Raw genomic sequence first — 18607 nt, 5'->3', positions numbered from 1 at the left:
TAAATGTAAAATAAAATAAATTTTAACTGATTTAGATTATTTTTTATTGTTTTTTAAATATTGTTGATTAAATAATACGAGACTTCTTTCAATACATAATACAACATTAATAAGTAATAACACGTATTCTAACTTTTGCTAACTCAAACACGAACATAAATATAATCAATACGAGAAAGTATAGGGAGTCAATGGAATATCTGTACCATTAATGTTACATTTTTCTATCAGCTTGAATTTTTGAGATGAGTGGTTTCATTACATAGTATCAAAAATCTAAATTCAAATATTCCATTAGTTCCCTTGTGGGACTCAATCAATACATATAAATCATGTATCATTCAATATACGGAATTTTAATAGGAAAAGTACAGGTAACTAACAAAATTTTTGAACAATGTGTAAACAATGTAAATTAATAAAATTAAAAGAGTAAATTTAATTAGTAGCATTAAATTAGAGTGTAGTGTATTTTCATTTGATTGGTGATTGTTCATGTTGTTCAAAATTTTCGTTGTTCCCCTAGCACTCCTCCATTCTAATATTCATACCCATAAGTTTCTAATATTCATACCCAGAAGTCAAGGACAGAATTTAGAATTAATTAAAACAAATTAAATGAAAAAAAAGATGTAGAACTTGGAAGTTGGAAGGGACAGAATAGGCCCTTAATTAATTAATTAATCTCCACACATCATATAAATAAGTAATTAATTAAAGTAAATAATAAGAATGAAGGAGGCAACCACAAAAGTCTTAATTTTATATTCCATGCACACTCATATACACGTCCACTATCTTCAAAATTTTAATTTAATTTGTGGTTTGGAACTTGGACCCCAAAGAGCTTAAATAATTCCCCCTTTATACCTTTTCCCCCCTTCCTCATAACATTCCCAACCACTTGTTTGTTCTTAAAACCCAAAATTCTCAATGAGGCATGTGACACTATCACACATTCATTTATGAATAAAATGAAACTAATACCACCTTCTCCTTCAATCTTCTTCTCTCATCTCCTTTACCCTCTTCTCCTCTACCATTGAACCAAATTCTTCTACTTCATATTCGAATCGAGCAGAATCATCACGTTCAGATCCAAATCCATCCGTTATAAGTCCGTCATAAAAGACGAATAATTAAGTTACAACAAAAGAAGAACGAGCTCAACTTGAATTGATCAAGTGTAAAGTGGAATCTAAATTTTGATGGGGGCTGCTAGTTCCTCAATTAGTGTAGCAGAAATTGAGGATGTTGTTTCAGAATCAAGATCATCAACAGGGCTTGGTGACATTCCAGAGAGCTGCATCTCATTCATGATGATGAGTTTTGATCCAAAAGAGATTTGCCAATTGGCTAAAGTGAACAAAACTTTTCATAGAGCTTCCTCAGCTGATTTTGTGTGGGAATCAAAGTTGCCACAATCATATGAGTTCCTTCTCAATAAGATTCTTGGTGATAACAAAGAGGATCTAATTAGAATCATGTCCAAGAAAGAGGTTTATGCCAAACTATGTCGACCTAATTTCTTTGATGGTGGCACCAAAGTGAGTACTTTTAATTTACTTGCTCATTCTCTTATGATCCTTTTCTTTTGGAATTCTTTTCCTTTTTTAGAGGAATGTTAGGGCCAGTCATTTTTGTGATTTGTAGTAATCAAATAGCCATCAATGATGGTTTTAATGGTGTGAGATTGGTGTGAAATTTCATCCAATGGTTCACTTTTCTTTGCTGGTTACATGCTGGCCAAAATTTAACAAAGTTGCTGGTCTCCTAAACTTTTCTCCTTTTTTATTCTTAATATATATATATTTTTTATTTTTTATTTTATGGTTTAAAGGAAGTTTGGTTGGATAGAAGCAGTGGACAAGTTTGTTTGTTCATCTCATCAAAGTCTTTCAAGATTACAGGAATTGATGACAGAAGATATTGGAATAATATTCCAACTGAAGAATCCAGGTGAACACTATATTAATTTTTTTTTCAGAAAAAAATAATGGGAAGCTAATTATATTTTTTTCTTTATATATGCTGGATAAATAGTTCATATATATACACCAAACTTTTTTGTTTTAATTATATTTTTCTTTATAGATGTATCATCAATTTAGGTTAAACGACAATTATCATAATTAAATTAAAGAAAAAGCACCCCCCCCCCCTACTTTGTCGTATGTAAATAGTTTCTTTCCTTTTTGTGCATATTGCATTTGGATAGCACATAACGGATCGGAAATTTCTCACTTTTAACCTTATTCATACAGATAACAATTTTGCAATAATGTTAGGCAGTGTGGATCTATCATATGATATGAACAAAGTTAGGGAACACATAGAACAGTTATCCAATATATTATGCTCATATTTTAGTTGAAAATATATAGTGGTGGAAACTTAGGTATTAAACGAGAATTTAGTCAAATTTATTATATTATTTAATAATTTTTAACATTTAATTTTATACGAAGTTAATTGTACTTGAATTTTCGTAGTATATAATAGTTGAACTAATTGTATTTTCCCCTTCTAATTTTATTGGAGATTAATAATATATTTTACAAGAATAAAATTTCTAAAAGTCATAAATGATAGCATAATATAACTTCTCTGTAGGAGTAAATGAATTCTATCGCTTTATTTATTTATTTATTCCTACGATTTCCGAACAAGTGTTTTTGTTAGTTTATTTTCTTATTGGCTAGTGGAATGCCATTTGTTGTACCCATATTCTGGTAGCTCATCTTTCCTAGTCAGTTATTCGATCATATCTTATAAAAAAAATTTATATAATGAAGAAATATGAAACAATTTGCACTTTTGAAAATAATATACAATATGAAATAGTGGCTGAAAAGGACTTGCATTCAAGAACAAGAAATCTTTTTGTTAATTGATATTTGTCTATTCTGGGTATGGTAGTTGTATTTCATATTTCCAACTAGCAAATTAAATCATCTAATTTTTTTTTTACTTATTTCTCTCTAATTAATTAATTAATTAATTAGTTTATATTACTAATATATTTAAAATTTTCTTATTACAAATATTATATTATAAAAAAATTAGTTAATTGGAATAATAATTACTCCTATAAATTGAAGTTATTCATATAAAACTTAACAAATATATTACTAAAATCTGTGTATATACGGAATAAGAAACCCAACATTATTAACTAAATAAGGAATATTATTTAAGCTAAGAAAGTGATTGTATCTTAACCGGATACTGATATTCGGATACAGAATATGATACGACATGAAATATACTGACATGCGAATTTTAAAATTTTTTAAGACATAGGAACACACATACATATAAAATATAAAGTATTTTTTAGATAAATCGTAATGATATTTTGATATTTTATTAATATTAAATATAAATTAATTTTTTAATTATTTTTAATGTCTTATTTTAATTAGATCAAGTATTTAAAATATTTTTATTTTAATAAATAATAATATATACTATATCTAAATTTATTTTAAGAATAATATTAGACACGCTGATACGTGATGATATTTAGGTGTGTCAAAGTATGTCCGAAAAAGAATTTTTTACTTTTTATTAAGACACAGTTTGATACAACCGACACGCATGTCGGACGAATGTCGGTGAATATCGTATCCGAAATATGTCTTCATAATTCTTAAGTAAATGTTTCCTATTATGACTATGAAACAAATTATAATTATACAACTTGAAAAAAAAAACGCTTAAAATATAGGATACGAGTTTCTGTATAAATAAAATCATAAAAGCCCTAGTAGTTTTTTCTTTTAGTTTATATCATGATTAAGAATTTTTATGCGTCTCACTATTTGCATTATTAATTTTTGAAAGCTGTGAAAATTGTAATTTAGTATCAATTATTAATTAATTATATAAGAGGCATAAATTAATATTCTAATACAAATAAAGGTACCGGAGAAAATTAAACACTTATTATTATAAGGATGAATTGAGATGCATGCCTTTATCGTTATGCTCATTTTCCATGGTGCAAGAACTCTCAGGACCACCCATTGAAATCGAAAGTGTGTTGTTTCCGATTAATAAAAGCCAAAAAAATGCTGCTTTTGTGACTTTAACTAACCACTTTTTAAAAATAATAATGATACTTATAATTCATAAAGATCCTCAATCCAATAAAGAGCCAATTAAGTTATTCGGCTTTTGACTGTTAAGCAAGGATTCCAATTCAACACCTTGCCATGAATGGTGAGATTTAGATATATAATGTTAAAGGGCTTGTTGTATTGTCATCCCTTTTTTTATTTAAGATAAAAGACAAGTTACATATGTACAAAAATCATTGACTTCTGCAATATGAAAAAGGTTAATCCAACAATAATCATGTTGTTTAAGTATTTACTATTTAACCATACTTTTATGTGTGTCAATTGGTGAAAGTTCGGTGGCAGAGAATTTTATGTGAAGTTGATAGGTTAGAACCGTTAAATAACAATTTAGTTAAACTTGTTAAATTATTTTATAATTCTCAACTATCAACTTTACATAAAGTTAACTGCACCTGAATTTTTACTGTGTCAATAATAGTGGTTTTTTAAAATTATTTAAAGAAATGGAAAATTAACATGAATTGTTTTTCGGGGGATGCAGGTTTAAAAGTGTTGCATATCTTCAACAAATGTGGTGGGTTGAAGTGTTGGGGGAACTAGACTTTGAATTTCCAAGAGGGAAATATAGCGTTTTTTTCAGGCTTCATTTGGGAAAGACCTCAAACAGATTGGGCCGAAGAGTGTGCAACCTGGCCCAAGTCCATGGTTGGGACATCAAGCCCGTTAGATTTCAACTATCCACATCTGATGGCCAGAATTCACTTTCCCAGTGTTACTTGAGTGGGCCAGGAGAGTGGACCCATTATCATGTTGGGGATTTTGTCATTGATAAGCCCAATGGGCCCACAACCATCAAGTTTTCCCTGGCCCAAATTGATTGCACTCACACAAAAGGCGGGCTTTGCATAGATGGGGCAGTGATTTGCCCAACCCAGAATACAAAACAATTTTGATGGAAGCGTTTTTGGAACAGTTGATGTTTAATTAATTAACTGTTTATATAGACAATTTGTTGTAATTTATTTTTCTTAGGTTAGCTTTTTTTGTTAACAATGGCTGTATTTTTATTTATATAAATTTTCTGAATGTGGCTACATCTTTTGTTGTAAAGCTCACAGCGTTTTTTGTAAGCATTTGATCAAAATATTTCTTCACCTATAGAACTTCTAAAGTAGATGACATAATATATATTCACAGCTTGTTCTCTTTATTTAGAGAAAAAAACAAAATTATGATTTATCTTTAAAAAGTATTTTAATCTTGACACTACAACTAAAGAATTCATTAGTAGTTGTCTTTGTTAAAGTTGAAATCCATTATACCGGATCCTTATTGGTCATTTGGTTATACTTGCTGAATTTTTTAAAATTAATTAGAAATAAAATGTAGAAGTAATTCACTACTCCTAGTTACTATACTTATTGATGGTCAAAATTTTTTATAGGCATAAAAATGGGTTATACTTATACACTTGACTCGTTTATTCAATAAATGAGTTTTCAAGGAAAAAAATAACAAATTAAAGAGAAGTGATGAATAATATATAGAAGAGTGGACGATGATTTATTACTGAGAAAAAATAGTATGTCCGATTGTCGCGGTACTGAGTTTTATTTAAGAGTTTATCGTTGACTAATAAATTATTGTATAATGCATACACAAAGTAGGATTCGAATTCCAATACTTACTTAACGGGACTAGTGAACTAACACTAGACAAACCTAATTTAATTTTCTTCCAAGTATTTTTATGTCACATACATGATTAAATTTTTTAACCAATAAGTAATATTTTACTTTTGTATTGTCACAACAAATCTAATTAGAATCTTTATGAAGTTGACACATATTAAGTTTATATTTAATCACATCCAAACGCATGGTATAATTCTTGGCTTCATGTTCAAGTGTTCATTTAAGTTAGCCAAGTAAAACCACCTTAATCATTGTAGTATACATAACTAAGAACAATTGTAACTTGCTAATAAATGGTTTAAATAAAGTGCCTACTTTAGGATTATTTTTTTAAGAAAATAAATAGTAAATTCTAATAATTTTTTATTATTAAATGTGTAATAAAATAGAGTAAAGTATTTTTTCTTATAACCATGTTATGATATTATTTTACAGAGAAAAACACACGCACAACACATTGAAACTGAAATATAAATAAATTGTTTTAAACATGATAGTTCTACCTTCTAAAGTTTATCCTAAATTTAGCCATATATCAAGTTTTTTTAAAATCCTAATTTTAGGGCACGGTATATAATAATAATAATAATAAGAAGAATAATTTATTTAAATAAATTATTTTGATATAAATTTTATTCAAATACAACTTTTGAGAAGGGAAGACGCAAATGCAATTTTTTACATGCCTATAGAAACCAGTTTACAGAAGAATAAAAATCACCATTGCTAGTCACGGTTTACGTAGGTGAGGCATTTACACAGAAATCGCTATAAACAGCAGCGATTTTTGTTCAGAGTGACTTGTGCATAAACTGGTACAGACAGTAGCAGTTTATGTATATTGGGGCAGTTTATGTATATTGGGGCATGTGCATAAACCGCTAGAGGCAGTAGTGATTTACGTTGAGTATGTGTGTGCGAGGTTGTTGGCTATATATACCCCTCAAAGACATTGAGGTGGAAGAAGAGTTCTCTCACAATGGATGGTGAGGAGAGTTTTGTGACTCTAGTGCATTGCTCTGGGAAAATTCAAAAAAGCAAAAGGCACGGTGTGAAATTTACAGATAGGGTACCGCTTAGTGTTTTTATCCGATCGTCATATTAGAGAAGTTGGATATGTGTGTGACAAAGTAGGTTAAAAAATTGTTCTACAAGATTCCCATTACTATTGTGTTCGCTGGTGTGAAGTATGAGACCTTTGTGACAGAGTCCGATGAAGACATGCAGGTCCTGTTTCACTGTTGGCGGAATTTTCTGGAGGTTAGGATACCCGAACTGCTTGCGAAGTTGGAAGGAATAACCCTTTGTTCCTTGCTATCGTTTGGTGGTAAGTATGCGGCCCACCTGAACGATAGTAAGCGGTTATAAGATGAAGGAATAACACGACATATCATTTTTTTCTACCTTCAAATGAATAAAGAATACCTCGATGCCCTCTCCAAATAAGAGATAATTCTGTCATGCATAGGTATATTTTGTTGCCGCATCACACTGTAGATACACCTACTTGGCTGCACCCAACATAAAAGATATACACAAAGCAGTTAAATTCTACTTTCTACAACGAAAAATCCTATCTAATTACACCAAATAAACAACTTATACCATCACCAAACAATTAAACAATTAATCTATTACTCAATTATCAAATCAAATTGTTAAATACTTATTTTATTGATTAATTAAAAAACTGGTTATACAATTAAATAAACGATTTTTAATCGATTGTGAAAATTAAACACGTTTTTGACAACAACCAATTTTCTGGTCCAAAGAACCGGTCTTTCATAAAAATTAATTATTTGAAATTAGACTTTTAAAATAAAATCTTTTAAACTTAAATCTTTTGAAATCAAATCTTTTAAAATTTGGTTGCGAATTTGTCTAACTATACAAAAAAAATTTTCAAACCATTTTCGTTTTTCTTAGCAAATTTCTATGTACACCCCACTACATTCTACATCCTAATATGCAAAATCCAATACTCAACCATAAGAGTTAAATTATAAATTCTAGTTCCTCTACCATACATACCATATTCAAATTAACAAATGATAATGCTAACAAAAATAAAATAAAACTAACTTCGTCGATAATGGCACCAACAATATGAGCAATACCGTTCAGTCGATATAAGCTCTGTTCGTTTGCCATGATATCCCGCTGAAGCTCGGCGCTGAAATACCTCGGATCCGCTCTCAAGGTGCTCCTCCCTCTCTCTAGAATTTCCTCTCTACCAAAAATCAAATTCCACTCCAAATAAAGAATCTGCGGCTGCTTTCCACAGTTTTATAGAGCCACTCAATGTAAACCATTACTGCCTTTAGCGGTTTACGCACACACCCCAATACACATAAACCGTTACTACCAGTAGCGGTTTATATAGAGATATAAAAAATTGCATTTACATCTTCTCTTTTTAAAAGTTGTATTTGGATAAAATTCATTCTAATAATTTATTTAAATAAATTGTCCTAATAATAATATGACAGAGTATTAGTATATATTATTTTCAAAAATATCTTTTATTATATATAATTTATAAAAATATTAATTTACTAATTTTAAGAGTTAAATTCATGACTTTTTAATTTTAGTGTATAATTATTTGTTTAACTAATTTGAAATTATTATTGTTTTTTTTTTTTTGGTAATACAAATTATTATTGTTATTATCTATATTTAACTCAATATGTTTAACACAGGGTTCTTGGTAACATAGCGATATTTCAACCACTTCCAAAAACACCTGTTGGACCTTGTTCCTGTTTTAGATTAGATTCATTGCGCGCACACACACTCTCACTCTGTAATCCACACCTTTCTTCTTCCTCGGTTTCTCAGAATCACGGGTATCCCTTTTTCTTCTCTCTTTAGATACGCACTTCAGAAAGGTACCACTTTTTTCTTTTTCTTTTATCTGTCAATTTTCAAAATTGAGATTTTGTTTTCTCTCTGTGTATGCACATGAATGCATGTGTTTACGGTTTCTGTTTGCCACACTTAATCCTAATCCTTCTAAAGCCTCTTTCCTATTTTTCCTTATTTGGATTTATCTTTATCTCTTCATTAATTGTAATTAGTTCACACCATAGTACCCTCATTAAATAATCTTCTGGAAACAGATTTTTTCAGTTAGCTTATTGGAACAATATAGTAAGTAGGGAATAAATCTTCCTAACTAATTTTCCTTTTTTGGTTCTGGTTTTCGTCAATTTTCTACGGGCTCAATCATGTGAAGCTTAATAAATTTTGTTCTTTTTTTCCCTGTCAATGTAATTGATTGTAGGTGGAAAACCAGTTTCTTGAAGATATTTGATTCTGATCACTAAATGTGAGGTTGAAGACTTGAACTTTAGCTGGTTCTAATTTGGGAGCATCATCATGTCTGAAGTGAAAAACAAACTGGATTTATTGCAATGGCTTGGACCAGACATGTCAATAAAGGTTCTCACTCATTTGGATGACCCTTGTGACCTTGTCCGCGTTTCGACTCTTTCCCGTTCTTGGCACCAATTTGGTAAGCCATTTGAGTTCATGGTTTGTGAAATTAGTAGCTTCTCTAACTTTATATTGTCTTGCAAAGTCTATTTCTTTTGTGATACATTATTGGTATTAAATTTTCCAATGTTGAAATATTATGGTGCTGTTTAAAATTGTATTGATTTGCACTTTAAACATTATGCAGTTATTGAAAATGGCCTTTGCAAGCATCTTTGCTTGAAAATGTTTCCTGAACTATCTGGTGTTGGACATGTCATTGAGGTAGAGAACATGATTGAACCAGTGAGTAACATGCTTGGAAGTTCTTCAAATTGGGAATGTCTTAAGAGAAATCATAAAGTCTATGCGTTCCTAGCATGTGGTCTCACTCCTTCTATCAGCAAAAATTGCATCTCGGATGCCATAAGTGCATCCAGCACCGATAACTACCCCGAAGAAAGTGTTCTGAATACGTTGGACCCTCGAGATAGGACTGATTTTAGAGCATCGTACTGGTCTAGTAAAGGGGAGAGTGATCCTTCTGTACCAGAGACTTTAGTTTATAAGCTAACTTCCAAAATATGTCTAATCACTGAGATTCATGTGCAGCCATTCAAAGGTTAGTCCAGTAGCTAATTGTCAAGTTTGGTATTAAGTTGAACTGAAAATGGCTAATGCCCAGGATATTAACTTCAACTTAATTAGCTGATTAATGTATCTTTTTACCATGCAGCATATTTTCAGCCAGGCCTCCCTATATATTCAGCAAAAGCTGTCCGATTCCGAATGGGCCGTCCAAAATACCCGAAAGAGTTAGAGAGTGCTGAAGTTGATGATATTATTGCTAATCACATGTTTGGGGGTAATCTATGGACATATACTTCACCTGAATTTCCAATGTTGCAAGTGAGTTGCACTATTAACATGCTTGTTATTTTGCATTTCCTATTTTCTATCCAAAAACACACTCAACAAAGAAGAGGATTGGGATTCAGCTACATATATCTTTTGAGCATCAACGGATCTTTTTTTCCTCTAGATATTTTTGTGGACTTGATCTATTTAAAATTGCAATCTTTTTGTAGCATAGATTACTCTCTATGCCAGTGTTTAATGAATTATTTCCATAATGAAACTGCAGGAAAACTGCTTGCAGAAATTCAAGCTACCTGAACCTATTCTGTGCATTGGAGGTGTGCTTCAAGTTGAGCTGCTGGGCAGAGTTCAAAAGCAAGAAATGGATCAATTATTTTACATATGGTTAATTTACAAATCCTTTCTCTCGCACATACACATACACATGCACACAGGCACACCCCGTCATAAGCAGTTGTGCATAGATAATTCAATGTTATTCTGCTTAAAATTGTTGAAGGCAACTCGTGATGAGGCTTTTGATGGAAGGTCAGCAAATACTCTTGTCATTTGCCTTCCAAAGGTGGCAAACAATGTCATAGAACATAGTAACCAAACATTATTTTGTAACATCTAAATGCTGAATGCTTCATCCTGTTGTTTCCTTTTCTCAGAAACAATCACGGTAGAGTTTATGGCTCGGTTAATTATTTACATCTTGAACTAATCTTCTGAGTCTAACAACTTGTCAAGGATTATGAATTTTTTTTTAAATAAAGAATTGCCATTTTGCTTATATGTTTCTAACTCTGATAAATTGGATATCTTTGATGCAGCATCTCTCATGTTCAAGTCGTCGGATGGCCACTTTTGCCAGCGTTTGATGTCAAAATACACCATCCATCAGGAAAGTGTACATTGAAGTACTGCCCTCAAACAGATTGTTGTATGTCTCCAACAAGAAGAGGCGACTCTAGCAGTCCTTCACGACTGCGGACTTTTACCACAAGTATAATGCAGAGGGGCGTGAGACGTTGGGAGCAAATTCTTATTGCTGCACTGCTTGGTCCTGGTGCTGTTGTAGTTGATGAATGATGAAAAATAGTGAATCAAGTCTTGTTGATTCTCAATAAACTGAGAAACTTGTGTAAATGGGAGCATCAGGAATTAGCTGCTTTTTGCTGCAAAGATATAGGCAATCGCATGTCCAGATATCTGTATAGTATGTTCTCTGCACAATAAGACTACGATGTAGCAGCATAATTTCATCTTAATCTCTTCTTTTCTGTGGGATGAGATGATGGCTTCTGGAAAGTTACTACTGAGAGCACGTTACTGGCATATACATTCTAATGGGTTGAATTGATGTCTATATCTTGAAAAGTAAACGCTTTGGTTGGTAGTAATTTTGGAGGTGTAAGGGCTAATAAAGTCAACTAGAAATCAGGTAGAAAGGAATTCTCATCTAGAGGTATGGGGTGAAAACCCTTAAGTCACATCTTGTCTTAATATGGAACAAGTGGGGTTAAATATTTAATCAGTTTTGAGATTCGATTCCACACTTAATTTAGTAAAACAGAGAAATTGTCCCAACTAAGTTGGACATTTCTTTTTTAGGAATTCTGACTTCAGTGTACGTTGTAGATTGGTTAAAAAAGGGAAATAAAGAAAAATAGTATAAATATAAAGCAACGAGTTTGCGCAAGTGGTGTGAAAAAGAAGTAAAAAGAAAGCTGAAACCGTTAATTAAATTGTCCAATTGATTACACTTGCAGGCGAGACAAAAACCCTCAGATAGAATCTCTAAATACCTAGTCAAGTCACAACAAATTCCACCAAGAAAAATGAGCAAAGTACACCAAGAAAAGGGAGCAGCAACTATTTAAACTTTGAAGTGTCCTGTACAATATGATAACAACAAGAGCCTTTGATAAGCCAGATTTTGTTAGTCATGCCTTCCAGCCAAAACCCATGTTATCATCCAGATCACTACTGAAGAAGGGGCTATCTGTAAAATCACTGGCAATATCTGGAACCACATCTTGCAAATGCAGATTCTGCGGTATATCCGAAGTTCTCGGGTTGAATCCATTGTTGCCACCAGCCGGAGAAGAATCACTGTTTGAGGCCGATTTGAAGCTATTGCTCCTTGAAACCGGACCTTTATTTCCTGAAACATTGACAGATCCTCCAGTTATGGAAGGAGACGGAGAGTGTCCTCCGAAACCCAACCCATTCTTTGCTATGCTCCCATTTGCATTGGGTCCACCAAGAGATTGTGATTGTACTCCCCCATTGTTATTTGACATCAGCAGTTGCTGGATCATCTGCTGCTGTAGAGCTTGATTTCCTTGGGATCCCTGTGAATGGTTTTGTTGCATGAAGCTATTTGCACTTAAGGATCTCTGTTGAAGGTGTTGTTGCGGCTGCTGCTGTTGCTGCTGCGGGGGTAGATGGGGACTCGGGAAACCACCAATGGGTGAATTCTGCATTGAACCTGGAATAAAGGCAGAGGTAGCACCTTGCATAGCTGACGAGGGACTCTGGTTTGCATTGTTGAAAGATGATGATCCTTCTCTCTGAATTGAGCCAGGGCTTGAATTCATCGAGTTTTGCCTCATAAGAAGACTCTGGTAGTTAAGTGCCAGAGCAGCTTGTGCTGATCCACTCAAACCACCACGATTTATCATATTAGGATTATTATTTATTGGGTTGTTCAAACTAGGATTCATTGCCATTAGTTTGTTAATCGTGTTTCGATCAGTTGGCAGACCTTGAACATTTGCTAGCTGTTCCATCTCATGCATTTTTTGCATCTGGAGCTTAGCCGCGGTTGCAAAACGAGGATAATTCTTCAAGCTCTCTGCAGGTTAAGAGTTGAATCATTACAAGGCAAGAAAAAGCTACCTGATGATGGGAAAATAGATCTCCAAATATTGAAACTAAAACAGCTTCACAAAACATAACATTAGAGTCAAACCTACAAGAGAAGCACATCTAATATCTACATAAAACACACATGAAAGAATGACATGCAACCAAATAGGGTAATATAGTAACAAAAGCAATTTAAAATTTACCAATTGCTCCAATTTTGTGCTCCCGACAGATATCTATCAGATCTTTCATGGAATTGACAACCTCAGATATCTGTCACCCATTACAGGCAAATAATGAGAAAGCTTCATTAGATAATAATAATAATAAACTTATAAAAAAACTCTTAAGTAGATTTAAGTAGTGTACCTGCAAACATCTTACATATCTTTTGGAAAAACCTAAATCATTTAGAGATTGCAACTCCAGACTCTTTGCAAGTTGACGGCCAGCAGCCAAAACCCTAATGCACAACATAAATTGTAAGAAGCGTTAGTACACTCCTATCTGTTGCCACACTTCACGAAAGAGAATTTGACACACATATATCACAAACTATTCAATTAAAATGGAGGACAAGGACAGTTTTCTATATGCTATCCTTTCCATAGTTGCCTATCTGACGGTCAGTCTACTCTAGTCTCTAGCCAAGAAAGAAATGCATCATTGCATCTATCTCCAAATCCTCAGATAGCACGCCATCAAGAGACATAATTTTTGAGGAGGACGATTCACGAAAACATGAAATTTAGTGAGGAATATAAATGAACTAACTCACATATTGCTGTTTGTTTGCAGATCTTGCTGAGAAACCCCATCTGAACCACTTTCAGCAATTGTACTCTGACATTTTTGAGCTACTTGGACCAACTGGTTTACCTGTAATAATGTGGATTTATGAATTAGTTCCACAATAATGCCACTTACTCTTACTGATCAATTTACCATAACGAATTCCACTATCTCCACCAGTGTAGTTAAAGTGATGGTTGTATAAAAGAGGGAAAAAGCAACTCCTGAGGTAGCCTCTTTTAACACACAGTTAAACTGCAGAGATATCATACCTGTGGTGCAACCAACCTTCTAGGAAGAAGTTCTTCATGGCGCCTTGCACAGAACTCCCAAGATAATATCTGTAAACATTAACATGAATATCAGAAGATTATTATGTACGAAAGGCTCAAATAGAAAATAATTTTAAAATACATTGACAGTGTTGTGACCTTAAGGTCTTGTGTAAATATAATACGCAGGTGACCCTCACGAACAACACGAAGTTGCTCGTATACGCTCTCTTGAACTGCTTTTGCATATTCTAACATCATTACACCAGAAGGAAATCTTTGTTCGCGTGGCAACTCCAAAAAGAGAAGTTCATCAATTACTCCACTACCAAATTTGATGTCATTGAGTCTAGGGAGCACTTCAAAAGTTGCCTCTGTTACACAGATCCAGAATTTAAATATTATTACATCAATAAGAATATAAGATTAAAGAATTCAAAGAAACATGCTCATAATATCACATACAAGTACATTCTGAGTTCAGATAATCTAACCACTCACTGATTATTATATTTGCTTATCACTGTTTGCATTCAATGCGGTCAGTTCTCATTCTTTAATTTTTCAAGCTTAGACTGAAGATTATTATTTACTACAATTCATAATCCAATTACTGGTTAGTAGTGATTGCACTGGAGTAATACTTTTCAGCCAGAAAGTCAAACTTACAGACTAGACAATAAACAGAATTATCAGATAAATTTCTACAATCACAATATCACGTATGTTCTCACTTGCAGTATTGCAAAATAACAAAATAACGTTCTCAGTTCCTTACCAAATCCCCTTCCAGATTTAGAACCACATATGTCGCACTGCCATGCATCCTTTTGGGGGAAATTAAAAAATCCATGTCAGATTATGTATATGTCAAAAGTAAAAATAAATTAAAAGGGCAGAACATGGTGCAGACGAAAAATAGTAATCCAAGTAAATTCAATTTTCAGACATAATTTTGTGCAAGGCATTCTTAGAAATTGCCAACAATACCATCTGTATGTATTAAGCATCCTACTGTCCTTGAAATAATTAATAGAAAATTTAAATAACAAGCAGAGTGACTTGCCATAGATGCCTGAGGGAAAACACCGAGTGCATGATGCCCAACATTATTATACAATGACAAGCACCACCGTTCCTTTGCTCGAGGAGAGTAATACTCGGCCACAAATTTTCTCCAATAGGCAATAGTGTTTTCCTGAGACAAAACAGATGAATTGAATATTTGAATAACAGTTGCAACTAATATAGAATTTCAATGGAACAGAAAACATCAACCAAATACATCTATTTGTTTTAAATGCGAGGGGTAAAATGACTCCTGAACAAGATATCCCTAAATTAACAAATAAACATAATGAATGTAAAATGCATCTGAAAACAATTGCTGCTGTAAGAACCTGAAAAATAAGGAAGACGAACTATTGCATGCAACAGTCGGTAAATGAACAGAACTCACACTTGGGCGTTGCCTTTGATGATAGAGGTATTGCATCAATCTGCGAGCACATACTCCATTAACACTGCTGTCATACGGGCGCTTTACTGCAGATTGCATTGATTGTTGCTGTAATTGCTGCTGCCTCAAATGCATTTGTTGTTGTTGCTGCTGCTGTTGTTGCTGCTGCTGCTGCAAGTGTGCTCGCTGTAACTGTGGCATTGACTGAAGGATATGTTGTTGCCTCAGTCTTTGCTGCTGCTGAATCAAAGCCTGTATCTGTGGATTACGCCCCTGATATTGCATGGTGTCCTGTCTTTGAAGAAGCTGTTGTATAACCTGCTGTTGCATTAAATCCTCCTGCTTAATATCCAGCCTAGGTTTTTTGGACAGCTGGGATAAATTATCCGTATTTTGCATGAAAGATCCTGGTATTTGTGCACCCATTGGAAGCGGGGAAGGGGCACTTTGAGATCCAGGCATAGACATAGCACTAGAGGCACCATGCTGCTGATTCTGCTGCAATGGTTGGACATTCTGATCTTGGTGAGAGCTCTGCTGTACTACACTGGAACCATCCATAACTGATGACCCTGAAATACTAACATTATTTGATGTAAATGACATGGGCGAAGCAGGTAAACGTAAGTATGAGTCTGTGTTAATGCTTGCACTTCTCTGCAAATGGGGCCCACCAGAGAATGCTGAATTTGCATCTGTGACTAAAGAGCTAGCTCCAACACTTGGTGCTGAGTTTGCCACACTGTTCAAAACTGCATTATTCATATCCCCAGACACTGGACCCAGGTGAGAACGACCAGCTCCAGGGACCGCATTAGATGAGTTACCGAATGATGAGCTTATGTGAGAGTTGACTACACTCTGTGACTGCCCATCTCCTTGAAAGAAAATTCCAGAACCTGATGATGATTGGGTTAACCCTCCAGCCACCCGAGAAGGTGCCATAGGGGGCACCCCCCCTTGGTGACTGGAATCTAAGTAGCTATCTAGAGCCAGGCCTGACTAGAAATGAAAATATTCTTCACACAGTTCACGAGCTCTATGTAACAGGTAGATTGAGCACAATTATACCCCTGATCTTCTAAACTTCCAAACTTCACTTGAGTTCCTCCAATAACAAAACCTTTCTGAATATGCCCAAAACTGATACTTTCTGCTCACCTCTGGACAACTGCAGTTGTAGATCTAAATTAAAAAGAGAGGTTAGTGGCAGACATATATATCAGCAAAAGGAAAACTAATCTGAAACTAATACAAGTCAAACAACCAAATAAACAGAAACACCGTCATTAAGAAGTAACCATAAGCTTTCAAGTTATAGAACAAACACATAAATTGAACAGTACAAAGTACCCTTTCCATGTAAGGAGAATCACAATCCAACAACTACATACGAGAAACCCTAATTCTTACTAAACATTAAGAATAGACATGCTTCTACACAGAAAGAGGCATTAGGGGAAGTTCAGAAAACAAGCATTAGCAGACTAGAGACAAAACCCCCAAAGCCCAACACTTTCAATTCAAAGATTCAAATTTCCAAAAATTCACCTAATGAAGATTCCAAAAAACATCACCAAAGAGGAAAAACTCTCCAATTGAAAGTACAGAAATTATAACACCAATTATCAGCACGCATACACACCGAGACACATAAATTAAGAATCCCCAAAGTCTACAGCGTAAACCAAACCGCATAGAAGTACCAATTACAATCCTCTATGATAAGTAAACCAAACCTCAAACTCAGCTCAGCACCGCAAAAATCGCTAAAGCAATGAAAAACTAAATAACCGAAACTCTATCCATTTCTTAATTTGCAAAGAGGCAAAAAAAAATCGAAACAACAAAGAAAGTAACAGTCTTCACTTTTCAGAGCTTCCAAGATCGATCACTGGTAAGTGAAGAGGGGGAAAAAATTGAAGCCAAATTGAGTAACATTCAGTGCAAAGAAAAATGAAACATTTGATTAAGGAGCTACTCACATCGAAATCGCAAGCTGAGAAAAAGCGATAGCTTTGGTTTTGAAAGCGTAATTAGGAGAGAAAAATAAAAATCTCATTAATTAAAAAATGGTGAAATTGCAGAGAGAATACTCAATAACAGTGAGAGAGAAAGAAGAGAGAGAGAGAGAAAATGAAAGAGTTGAGAGTGGAGGTTTATATACTCAGAAGAAATGTGGACCTCGGTGTGTCCAGTTTCGGGCTCTAGATTACCGGCTATGTCCGGTAATGGAGTGGACACGCGTCAAGAAAAGGATAGTGCATCTAAGTCGGTGATAGATCCGCAGCCGCATGAAGACCTATTTGAATACGTGGCTCTTTCTGATTGGTTAACTTGCAGGTTGTATCGCGACATTATTATTCTGCCCAAGTGTAACGCTTCCTATTTGTAAACATCTTCGTTACGTCTCTTCGCGTATTTATATTTTCAGATAAACTAGTCTGGATTTCATTTAATTTCCACGTACAGCTTAATTAAATGAGATTTATATACTTTTATCACGTTATTTAAAAATTAACAAATATAATTATATGATTGCGTTTTGCATTCCATCAAGGTTTAAGTTAGTGTAATTAGCAATTTGATTACGCAACAAATTGATAATAAGTTTTTAGAAATTATTTTATCGATCTATGGCATTCTAAATAAGGATTAACTTTTTTCAGTTAGCTATTTTTAATGTTTTTACATTGATAATGGATATTTTAGATATTTTGAGATGAGACCATTTTTTGGGTGAACAAAGGTATTTTATATGAAAGAGAGAATATTATTGGAGTCAACCATTTTCCACAGAGAAATTAAAATTAAAATTTTTATCATTTTTATTTAGGAATAGCAAAAATATTTGTTGAAAATTGTAATTTGTGAAGATTATCTACTACGAGATGAATACAAAAATCCATTTAAATCTCTATAAAAATGGGATTTGCCTTGATGAATAAATGAAGACGAAAACGAAGAAAGATCTTCGACCATGAGGATTCACTAAATTTTTGTGACAGAAATTATATTATCACCATTGATTCTATTTATGTAATAGCCTAAAATTAAAAGTTTAGTTATTGTTAGTTTTGTTAATATGAG

General features: G+C 33.5%; 3 protein-coding genes across 6 annotated transcripts; 2 read left to right on the top strand and 1 right to left on the bottom strand.

Moving 5' to 3' along the window:
* The first annotated feature begins 728 nt into the window (after positions 1-728).
* On the top strand, positions 729-5241 carry LOC107644780 (F-box protein PP2-A13). The gene is made up of 3 exons (XM_016348710.3): positions 729-1547; positions 1841-1959; positions 4627-5241. The coding sequence occupies exons 1-3, from the start codon at positions 1209-1211 to the stop codon at positions 5036-5038; spliced, it is 870 nt and encodes a 289-aa protein (XP_016204196.1). The 5' UTR covers positions 729-1208; the 3' UTR covers positions 5039-5241.
* A 3240-nt stretch (positions 5242-8481) lies between these two features.
* On the top strand, positions 8482-11454 carry LOC107644779 (F-box protein At4g00755). 3 transcript variants are annotated; one of them, XM_016348709.3, is made up of 6 exons: positions 8482-8673; positions 9069-9299; positions 9468-9881; positions 9996-10168; positions 10404-10522; positions 10954-11454. In XM_016348709.3, exons 2-6 carry the CDS (start codon positions 9164-9166, stop codon positions 11210-11212), a joined length of 1101 nt encoding a protein of 366 aa, XP_016204195.2. In that variant the 5' UTR covers positions 8482-8673; positions 9069-9163; the 3' UTR covers positions 11213-11454. The 3 variants fall into 3 exon arrangements, with proteins under 3 accessions (XP_016204195.2, XP_088344080.1, XP_088344081.1); XM_088487954.1 differs by having other exon boundaries at positions 8492-8631; XM_088487955.1 differs by lacking the exon at positions 8482-8673 and adding an exon at positions 8726-8935.
* Positions 11455-11828: 374 nt separating this feature from the next.
* LOC107644777 (putative transcriptional regulator SLK2) lies at positions 11829-17651 on the bottom strand. Of its 2 annotated transcripts, XM_016348707.3 has the most exons (11): positions 17503-17650; positions 16192-16702; positions 15518-16089; positions 15125-15256; positions 14837-14885; positions 14218-14432; positions 14059-14127; positions 13773-13873; positions 13364-13457; positions 13198-13267; positions 11829-12980 (listed from the first exon to the last, which is right to left on the bottom strand). In XM_016348707.3, exons 2-11 carry the CDS (start codon positions 16460-16462, stop codon positions 12067-12069), a joined length of 2487 nt encoding a protein of 828 aa, XP_016204193.1. In that variant the 5' UTR covers positions 16463-16702; positions 17503-17650; the 3' UTR covers positions 11829-12066. The 2 variants fall into 2 exon arrangements, with proteins under 2 accessions (XP_016204193.1, XP_016204192.1); XM_016348706.3 differs by having other exon boundaries at positions 15518-16702; positions 17503-17651.
* Between the last annotated feature and the right edge of the window lie 956 nt (positions 17652-18607).

This window comes from Arachis ipaensis, chromosome B5, assembly GCF_059453495.1.
Source record: "Arachis ipaensis isolate K30076 ecotype BB chromosome B5, ASM5945349v1, whole genome shotgun sequence".
NCBI classification, from domain to species: domain Eukaryota; kingdom Viridiplantae; phylum Streptophyta; class Magnoliopsida; order Fabales; family Fabaceae; genus Arachis; species Arachis ipaensis.
This window is presented reverse-complemented; position numbering and strand designations above follow the sequence as displayed.

What these genes read in the sequence shown, in the direction of transcription:
- LOC107644777 (XM_016348706.3), bottom strand. Translation starts at nt 16,462, where the DNA reads ATGGCACCTTCTCGGGTGGCTGGAGGGTTAACCCAATCATCATCAGGT. An exon ending in ATCAAAGGCAACGCCCAAGT is followed by an intron (nt 15,257 to 15,517) that starts GTGAGTTCTGTT and finishes GTTTTGTCTCAG; the next exon opens with GAAAACACTATTGCCTATTG. An exon ending in GCACAAAATTGGAGCAATTG is followed by an intron (nt 12,981 to 13,197) that starts GTAAATTTTAAA and finishes CTTAACCTGCAG; the next exon opens with AGAGCTTGAAGAATTATCCT.
- LOC107644779 (XM_016348709.3), top strand. Translation starts at nt 9,164, where the DNA reads ATGTCTGAAGTGAAAAACAAACTGGATTTATTGCAATGGCTTGGACCA. An exon ending in CTGAATTTCCAATGTTGCAA is followed by an intron (nt 10,169 to 10,403) that starts GTGAGTTGCACT and finishes ATGAAACTGCAG; the next exon opens with GAAAACTGCTTGCAGAAATT. An exon ending in GATCAATTATTTTACATATG is followed by an intron (nt 10,523 to 10,953) that starts GTTAATTTACAA and finishes TCTTTGATGCAG; the next exon opens with CATCTCTCATGTTCAAGTCG.
- LOC107644780 (XM_016348710.3), top strand. Translation starts at nt 1,209, where the DNA reads ATGGGGGCTGCTAGTTCCTCAATTAGTGTAGCAGAAATTGAGGATGTT. An exon ending in TCTTTGATGGTGGCACCAAA is followed by an intron (nt 1,548 to 1,840) that starts GTGAGTACTTTT and finishes TATGGTTTAAAG; the next exon opens with GAAGTTTGGTTGGATAGAAG. An exon ending in ATTCCAACTGAAGAATCCAG is followed by an intron (nt 1,960 to 4,626) that starts GTGAACACTATA and finishes CGGGGGATGCAG; the next exon opens with GTTTAAAAGTGTTGCATATC.